General features: G+C 47.0%; 1 protein-coding gene across 1 annotated transcript in view; it reads left to right on the plus strand.

The window, feature by feature from the left end:
- Positions 1-9,388, plus strand: part of ACSS2 (acyl-CoA synthetase short-chain family member 2) — a 40,181-nt gene extending 30,793 nt beyond the window's left edge. Inside the window, exons 8-18 of the mRNA XM_008571251.1 lie at positions 286-292; positions 2,642-3,000; positions 3,419-3,552; positions 3,748-3,880; positions 3,962-4,018; positions 4,203-4,283; positions 5,447-5,555; positions 7,182-7,250; positions 7,588-7,764; positions 8,322-8,396; positions 8,530-9,388. Of these exons, the coding sequence (XP_008569473.1) occupies positions 286-292; positions 2,642-3,000; positions 3,419-3,552; positions 3,748-3,880; positions 3,962-4,018; positions 4,203-4,283; positions 5,447-5,555; positions 7,182-7,250; positions 7,588-7,764; positions 8,322-8,396; positions 8,530-8,657 (1,329 nt within the window). The 3' untranslated portion in view covers positions 8,658-9,388. The remainder of the gene's footprint in view (positions 1-285; positions 293-2,641; positions 3,001-3,418; positions 3,553-3,747; positions 3,881-3,961; positions 4,019-4,202; positions 4,284-5,446; positions 5,556-7,181; positions 7,251-7,587; positions 7,765-8,321; positions 8,397-8,529) is intronic.
- Positions 9,389-9,594: the final 206 nt, after the last annotated feature.

The following is a 9,594-nucleotide window of genomic DNA, read 5'->3' on the forward strand; positions in this document are numbered from 1 at the left end:
CATTGTAGGTGGTTCTAAGAAGTGAGATCCATAAGTGGGTGTTTGAAGCAGGTTAGGGAGAGAGTGGGCCTGGAGTCCAGAGACCAATTTTTAGCTGTATGACCTTGAATAAGTCACCTCTCCTCTCTGGGACCAGTTTCCTTATCAGTAATGGAGAGATGGTAATACATGCTTAAAAGGAAATGGCTTCCCTTACTAAAGCACAACATAAATCTTCCTATTCCTCTGGATTTTACCATCCTCATAGGGTGTCTTATTCTAAACATGTTATGGTTAATCTCTTAGGCTAATGGTAAGAAGATATAAGCACCTTTTCTCCATTCTCATTAGCATGATGGATATAGATTTGATTCTCTCTTTCTGCCCAGGAAGTTCCTGATGTCCTCCTTTGTTTCCTCATCATAATGCTGAGCATCTGGGAGCAATCCTAGGAATGTCTCCTCTGGCAGGGCTGGGTGGGAGATGGGAGACTTTGACCTTGGTTGTAGGTAGAGTGGTCCTTGTATTTCAGGAACTGAGCATGAGAGATTGTAGGGGAGACTCCTGTGCTGGTTGGGGTATCCTAATGGGCACAGGGGACCCTCAGGTTAGAAATGTCTGACTTGGGTGACTGTATGTAGTCATCTTGATTATTGGGTGGTGGCTTGGGGTGAGCTGCTTTTGTGGCTTAGCAGATGCCTACCATGGAAGGACCAGGGTCTAGCCCCCAAGATATGGCCCTTGTTAGCTTTGGATCAAGTGATTCTGGTGGGAATGGTAAAAAAAAAAGCCCAGTGGTGGCCTCCAGGTCTGAGAAGCGTGAGAGATGAAAGTTCTGGGGTCCAAAGGACAGTTAATAAGATTCCGTGACTTGAGGGGCCCTGAGTAGTCTTGGGGCTAAGAGAGGCTGTAGTCTACTTTAGGGAGGTTGGAGAGCCCATCAGCATTAAGAGTTCCATGTGTATAAGGGCTAGAATCAGGATCAGGAAAATAGAGGCTGAGAGGACCAGTGATAAGGGAGCCTGAAGGAAAGGAGGCAGCCAAGGGTTTGGGCACACTGGTTCTTCCCTCCTACTCCCCTATACTCAGACCCCGCTCACTAGCCTTTCCATGGGCTCTTAACAGGGTAAGCTGAAAGAGAAATCCAAGCGTGTTCGGCCCCAGGTATCCACTTCTGCACTGCCTTGGGCACTGCTTCCCTGTGTGCTGTCTGTGTGAACATTTGCTTTTTGCCTGTTTGTGCCATTGAGGTGGCTGTCAGAGCTAATCCCCTTCCCTTTGTCCGTGGGCCCCTTGCCATCTATGCCACACTGAAGGGTTGTAAAATCAAATGCCTGTTACTGCCTCTTTGAACTGGCATATAGCATGGATTTCAGAGAGGTTGCAATAGACATCCCATTTCACTCCTGCTGCTCAGGACCTGTGTGGGAGAGGGGAACATGTCAGAAAACATTTATTGTGGACTTAGCTGGGGCAGAGCCAGGAGAAACAGGAGGAGGTGCAGGTAGAGGAGGTATAGATCCTGACCTAGGGAATTTACTATTAGGTTTAGGAGCTGGACATGTATTACAAATGAAAACTTAAGTTTTATATATAACAGCAGAAAAGAAGATTCCTAAATACATTATATACCACTCTGGGAATTACAAACTGCTATAACTCTCTGATATAATTAAGCGCTAAACTGAATAAAAGTCACATTGTAGGTGGTTCTAAGAAGTGAGATCCATAAGTGGGTGTTTGAAGCAGGTTAGGGAGAGAGTGGGCCTGGAGTCCAGAGACCAATTTTTAGCTGTATGACCTTGAATAAGTCACCTCTCCTCTCTGGGACCAGTTTCCTTATCAGTAATGGAGAGATGGTAATACATGCTTAAAAGGAAATGGCTTCCCTTACTAAAGCACAACATAAATCTTCCTATTCCTCTGGATTTTACCATCCTCATAGGGTGTCTTATTCTAAACATGTTATGGTTAATCTCTCCTGAGTTTCAGAAATATCACAATACCTTTTCTAAATCAAATTAAGACGTAAATTCTCAATCACTAGGTGGTAAGGCACAGGGTGAGACAATTCAAATGGGGTCTTTCATGGTGCCCAGAAAAGGGGGAAAGGATCAGTCCATGTGGTTGACATGGATGTTCCTTGCCCATGCCTACATGGTTTGTTGAAGGAGAGCTGTCCTGTCAACTCAAGGCAAAGGGTGGACACAGGGATCCCTCTTGGGCTTCTAAGACCATAGCTCTTAGAGTTCAGTGCCTTCCACATGGCACACTATTAACATCTAGCCCCCTGCCAGGGCACAGTGTGGAAGCTGGAAACATTTAAGAACACTCTGACTCTTTCATTAACTTGAAGGCTATGTCACTCTACCTTCTACCCACCCCATCCCTGAGTTCTCCTCTCTGTGCTTTGGAATATCCCTCAATGGGCCTTTCTATGGGGTAGGGATGGAGTGAGCAAAGGGATTGTCTTTTTTTTTTTTTCTTCTTCACACATTCTGCCATGTGTAATTGAGTGTGTGGGCACAAATACACTACAGAAACTATTGGATGTGAGTGTGCTAGGAGTGTTCATGTGTATGAGAGTGATGTGGGTGGCTCAGAAATACCATCTGAGGGTGTGGATGTGAATGATGGACGGATATACATGTGTGATATCCAGAGTGCGATAAAGATGAGAAGCGAGCATGGAGAAATGGAGATGGAAGAGAGATGGATGCTGTGAAAGGGGTACTGGCAGAGCCAGAATCCCAGAGGAGGATTTCCCTCCAGCTCTGCCAAGCCTCTATTCATTGGTCAGTAGGGATGGTCACAAGGCAACCAACCTCTGAGGCTCCATTCCTCCCACAGGGTGTGGTACACACAGTTGGAGGCTACATGCTTTATGTGGCCACGACCTTCAAATACGTGTTTGACTTCCATGCAGAAGATGTGTTTTGGTGCACAGCAGACATTGGCTGGATCACTGGCCATTCCTACATCACCTATGGGCCACTGGCCAATGGTGCCACCAGTGTTTTGGTGAGAAGGGAGTTGGGACCCACAGCCACCTGGCCTAGCTAGGGGATGGACAAGATTATGCTAGGTTACTACCTCCCAATGCTACTCGGCCTAGAGGCAGAGAGACTTATACAACAATCTGTTTCCTGGAGAAAAAGTCCTAAGCGGCTTGTTATCCTGACTAAGAAGGTCTCTTGGCTTGTCTGGTCAGGGAATGAAGACATGGTTGGTCAGAGGGGACTTATACAACAATCTGTTTCCTGGAGAAAAAGTCCTAAGCGGCTTGTGTATCCTGACTAAGAAGGTCTCTTGGCTTGTCTGGTCAGGGAATGAAGACATGGTTGGTCAGAAAGGGCAAAAGACTGAACCTGGGGGAATGGCAGGGAAATGGAAGGATCATTGGGAAGAACTGGAAATGATCAGCCTTTATTGGGGTCAGTTTGAGGGGATCCCCACATACCCGGATGAGAGCCGCCTGTGGAGCATCGTGGACAAATACAAGGTGACCAAGTTCTACACAGCACCCACAGCCATCCGTCTGCTCATGAAGTTTGGAGATGAACCTGTCACCAAGTGAGATGCCTCCCCAGTTGCTGCCCCATGGGTATCCCTCAGAGCTGGGTGCTGGCCTTTGTACAGTCTCTTCCTTTCCATTGTCACAACTCCCTGAACCAGAATAGGGGAGGGGGCTAGAGAAGAGCTTGGGCATGTGTACCCTGGCTCCCAGTGGTACTTAGAGCCTTCCTCTCTCCCACTCCCCTGCCCAAGGCATAGCCGGGCATCCTTGCAGGTGCTAGGCACAGTGGGTGAACCCATCAACCCTGAGGCCTGGCTGTGGTACCACCGGGTGGTAGGTGCCCAGCGCTGCCCCATCGTGGACACCTTCTGGCAAACAGAGACAGTGAGTGAGGGGCTCAGAAGGCTGGGGGTCAGGGACAATGTGGGAAGACTGACCCAAACCCCTGATCTCTGACTTCCACAGGGTGGCCACATGCTGACTCCCCTCCCTGGTGCCACACCCATGAAACCTGGTTCTGCTGTGAGTGAGGCCCTCCCAGCTAGTCTTGGGCTAGGCAGGGGTAGAGTCTAGGGGCATCTGGCCTAGGTAGAGACTGGGGGACTGGACTTATGTGTGAAGAATTTGGGGCTTTGTATGTCTCCTTGTGAATTGAGTCAGAATTGCCTCATTTCTCTTCTTGGGTCTGTCTCCTGTTTGCTTCTAGACCTTCCCATTCTTTGGTGTAGCTCCTGCAATCCTGAGTGAGTTTGGGGAAGAGTTGGAAGGTGAAGCTGAAGGTTATCTGGTAAGGCCCTGGCCCTAGGGGATCTTTGAGGAGAGGGGAAAAGGGTTCACCAAGGGTACTTTGCTCTAGAGTTTATAACCTAATCTCTTCTGGTAGCTGCTTAGGACTGAAGCTCCATGGTTGGAGGTTAATCCTCTCTGAGAGAACCCTGGGGGATCCTTCTGGATACTTTGCATGCACCTCTGCCTTTTGGCCCATGAGGTTCTTAAGGGTCTTTTTAGAGTTTGCTCAAAGATATCTGATGGTACCTTTTTGGGTCTGGAAGACTTAGTCCCAAGTCTTCCTTTGACAAACATTCTAGAGAAAGGAGACTTCATTAAAGTGGTGGAAAATCATTTAAGCTCTGGAATTAGCCTGCCTGGGTTAAAATCCTAGCCCTGCCTCTCTGTGACCTCAGATAAGCTACCTAACCCCTCTGAACCTAAATCTTCTCACTTGTAGAATAGAATTATAATAGTAACTTTGTTTCCTATGGTTGCTTGGTTAACTATATAATCCTTGCGAAGGTTGGTACAGAACCTAATAGGGCTTGATAAATGTTAGCTGTCATGATTGTTGTATTAGTACTTGTAAAGACCTCACCAGCCCCCCAACCCCACCCCATTTCACTTTCCCAAGAGCAAGATAGTAAGAGGGGCAGGACTTGAATCCAGACCTTCTGACTCTTAGCCTAGAATTCCATCCATGCCATCAATCTGCTGCCATAGAACATTATTGATTGGGAAATAATAATTTATTCATGTGTAGGTCCCACTTTTTTTACATATGGCTGTTTTCATTTGCATCAAACCAGACCCACTTTCCCAAGGGTTACTAAAAAGAAGACTCAAATTTACTAAATGCTCATCACTAACAGAATGCTGTGCTAAGTAATTTCCACATACTATTAATTTAGTCCTCACAATAACTTTGGAAGATAGAAATTATATTCTCTGGCTCAAAGATAAGGATCCTGAAGCTCAGAAAGATAGTTACTTACTTGAGGTCATACAGCTAGTAAGTAGCAGAGTTGAGATTCTAAGCCAGGATTATATATCGCCAAAGTCTACACTTGTCATACTTCTCAGGTATAGCATTCAGGACATTTTCCCTCAGGCTTAGCAGAGCTTTGTCTTCCAGTGAGACAGCATAGCAAACATCACTGTGCCTTCCTCACTCCCCAGGTGTTCAAGCAGCCCTGGCCAGGGATCATGCGCACAGTCTATGGGAACCACGAACGTTTTGAGACCACCTATTTTAAGAAGTTCCCTGGGTACTACGTGACAGGAGATGGTGAGCCTTGGCTATCCCCTTCCCGCACTTACCACTAAGACATGTACCTTCCCCTTCCATTTTCAGGAAGAGTTGGTTAGGGGTGACAAAAACAGAGAGAGAAACGTGTCCTACCTGTCAGTGTCCAGTATCCAGGTAGAGCTATAGAGAAGACTATAAGAGCAGGAATGAGTATTGCAGGAAGGGTCTCAGGATGGTGCCATCTGAGATTGAATGTTTGAGGAAAGAGGACCTTATTTCTTGCTCTTGTGTTAAAACAGATGGGGCATGTGGCAGTGTGTATTACTGTTTCATATGTTTGGAGCCTGTGTTTGTCCATTTGCTCATCCACCAATGCATTCATCCAGAAATATTTATCGAGCACCTACTATGCCCCTACACTGATCTAAGCACAGGGGATATTACTGTGAGTAACGCAGTCAAGGTCTCTGCTCTCATGGGCCTTTACATTCTAGTAAGAAGAGACAGACAATAAACCCAGCAACCAAGAAAATAAGTTTATTTTAGGTAGAGGTAAGTGCTATGAAGACAACTAAACAGGATAATGTGATAAAGAGTATCTGCAGGGATGGCTACTGTTCCTGGAATGGTCAGAAAAGGCTTCTCTGAAAAGACATTTGGGCAGAGACCAGAAGGGTGAGGAGCTAAGCATGGAGAAATCTAGAGTAAGAGTGCTCTGTGCAGACAGACACAAGCTTGAAATGTCTGAGGAACAGACTGAAGGCTGTGTGGCTGGAGTGTAGTGAGCAAAGGGAGGAATATTATATGAAGCTAGAGAGGTAGACAGTATAGGGTATCATGTGCCATTATGAGGTGTTTGGATTTTATTCAAAGTACAGCAGGAGACATTTACAGGTTTTAAGCAGGGGGTAATAAGTGATTTACTGTTTAGAAAATAACTTCACTTTACAGAGATAAGACTTTAGATGGGTGTACACGGGTACTTTAAAAAGTTCATGGAAAGATTTGTATTATCTTTTAATTGTTTTTCCATAAACTTTTGAAGTACTCTCATATTAGTTATCTATTACCATGGAACAAATTACCCTAAAAGTTGGAAGTTTAAACAACAAATATTGTATTATCTAACATAGGTTCTGGGGATCAGGATTCTGTGAACATCTTAGCTGGGTGGTTCTTGTTCAGGGTTTCTTTTGGGTTGCAGTTGAGCTGTTGGTAGAGTCTGCAGTCATCTGAAGGTTTGACTGAACCTAGAGGACCAACATCCATGCTCACTCATGTGGCTGTTGGAGGGAATCCTCAGTCCCTCACCACGTGGGCTTCTACATAGAGCTGGCTTCCCCCCAGAGTTAATAATCTGAGAGAAAACAACCAAGACAGAAGCTACAGTGTCTTCTATAGCCTAATCTCAGAAGTGACATTTCATCATCTCTGCCAAATTCAGCTGATCACAAGGACTAACCCTAGTACAGAGAGAACTATGCAGGGCCATGAATACCAAGAGGCAGAGATCAGTAAGTCCATCTTGGAGGCTGGCTACCACAGTGGGCAGGAGTAGAAGCAGGAAGACTTGTTAGAAGGCTATGGCAGTAGGTGTGACTGTTTGGTAATGTGGATCATGTATCCTACTGTGGGGTATTTATTATGTTGTGAATTTCTTCCCAGGCTGCCGGCGGGACCAGGATGGCTATTACTGGATCACTGGCAGGATTGATGACATGCTGAATGTATCTGGTGAGGGCCAGGGGCCACCTTCCCATCACATTAACTCAGCTCTCCTGGCAACTCCCAGCCAAAGCCTTCTGAGGGAGCCGGGACTGTACATTGGCCAGACCACATGTGGAGTGCAGCTTTCAGTTCTGGGCCCAGGTTTTGGAGGAAGAGTGATGAACACTTGAATGTGCCTAGAGGGAAACTGGGATGATGGGGTAATTGGAAGCATGCCATGTGAAGAATGAATGAAGGTCCTTCCCCATTTGAACAGTCCAGGACTGTCCTGTGGATACAAATGGAGCAGGGGCTGGGGCAGAGGCTGGAATCTCTCTCATGGCCCTTCCTTTCCCTTGACCAGGACACCTGCTGAGTACAGCGGAGGTGGAGTCAGCACTTGTGGAACACGAGGCTGTTGTGGAGGCAGCCGTGGTAGGCCACCCTCATCCTGTGAAGGGCGAATGCCTCTACTGCTTTGTTACCTTGTGTGATGGCCACACCTTCAGCCCCAGCCTCACTGAGGAGCTCAAGAAGCAGAGTGAGGAGCCTCCCCGGGCAGGGACTGCAAGTTGTTGGGGGGGGGGCGTTGAGTGAGCTGCCGCAAAGATCCCAGAAGCCCCCGGGGGCTGATTGCCCTCTTCCTGCTCAGTCTCCACTGGTCTTTCCACTAGGATAATAATAATAACCAACATTTACAGAATACTTTCTCTGTGCCACCCCTGGGCTAAGTGCTTAAGATGCATTATCTCACTTAATGTCATCCTTGTGAAACAGATTCTATTGTTACCTTCATTCTAAAGATGAAGAAACTGAGACTTAGAGAAGTTAAATCACTTGCACAAGGCCACACTGCTAGAAAGGTAGGATTTAGACTTTAGCAGGTTAATTCTAGAGCCTGAGTTCCATGAAGGTGGGTTAAGATAAAAATGAGAGTAAAGAGACGTTGTGTTAGAGAGAGAAAGAGAGAAACTGAGAATGACTCTGTGGGCAGGTTCTTGAAGAGGAAAGAGGTGAGAAACTAAGTCATCTCTACCTTGCTTTTGGGAAGTCTGGCTAAGGGTGCTGAAGAAATGCTTGATGATTTGTTGGTTTCAGTTAGAGAAAAGATTGGCCCCATTGCCACACCGGACTACATCCAGAATGCACCTGGCTTGCCTAAAACCCGCTCAGGTATGTTCAGGGGCTTCCAGGGATTGGGAAGGGTCGAGGCCCAGTGGTGGCTGGGTGTGTGTGGATAAAAACCTTTGGCAGGGGTGGGTGGGTCAGTGTTGTCACCAAGTAACCAGAGGCCTGTGGTCTCCAGGGAAAATCATGAGGCGAGTGCTTCGCAAGATTGCTCAGAATGACCATGACCTGGGGGACATGTCTACTGTGGCTGATCCATCCATTATCAGTCACCTCTTCAGCCACCGCTGCCTGACCATCCTGTGAACGAGACCCTGTTCTTTACTCAGGATTCCCCCTGCTTGGCTCTCCAGTTTTGCACATCCTCCCTGACCCCATCCAGGAGTGCTGAGAGCCAGTGCTGACCCACACCACCTTCCTTAACCAGCTGACTGGGACCCAGGAACCACCTTTGTCCCTGCATGGAGACAACTTCCTGTGACTGCTAGGTAGAAGGGATAGGGCCTAGGTCAGCCTCAGACTGCAAAGAGCTCTCAGCCCAGAACAGGGACCTAAAGGCCACATCCCCAACTCAAGTGTTCAGAGGGCAAGTGAGGGCCTAGACTAAAGCAGAGAAGCAGCTTTGTAATCCTGTCAGCTCTCTCAGGAAGCACCAGTACTTATATCGGGCATGCACTTGCCCTTAGAAACAACACTTTGTAAGTCAAGGAACAATTGATGATTGTTTTTTAAATACTTTGCTGCTTCTGTTCTGGGTCTGAATTCCCTTTTGTGCCAGATGGCAGTACTGTCTGCCCATTTGCTCCGGGGTTCAGGCAGGTTCAATCTCCAGAGGGTTTTCAGATCATCTGCTTCTTTAAAGGAGTGGATGTATTTTGTTCCTAGGGCCAGAGGAGCTTGTCTTCCTTGTCCTCTCTTTCCATCCTCCCCTGAACAGAGACCTGCCCATGAGAGACAGTCTCAGATGAAACTCTTTTCTTGCCCCAGTTGTGCTCAAGTCCTGTGGTTGTAGGAATAAAGTCTGTGACCTCAAGAAAGTGGTGAGTTGTTTTCTTAGATCTTTCAGGCTGTGTACTCATTAGCTGCTCTGATTTTTGTGACAGATGGGAAAGGGAGTGGTATTACCTGGGACTACCCTATTATCTTCCTTCTGGAACTTTTGATTTGGGCAGAGCTAGGTAGGGCCTCACTCACAGGCCCTTTAACAAGCCTCTGAGCTAAGTAGGAAAGCAACTGAAGCCAG

Source organism: Galeopterus variegatus, unplaced genomic scaffold, assembly GCF_000696425.1.
Source record: "Galeopterus variegatus unplaced genomic scaffold, G_variegatus-3.0.2 Scaffold670, whole genome shotgun sequence".
Taxonomy (NCBI): domain Eukaryota; kingdom Metazoa; phylum Chordata; class Mammalia; order Dermoptera; family Cynocephalidae; genus Galeopterus; species Galeopterus variegatus.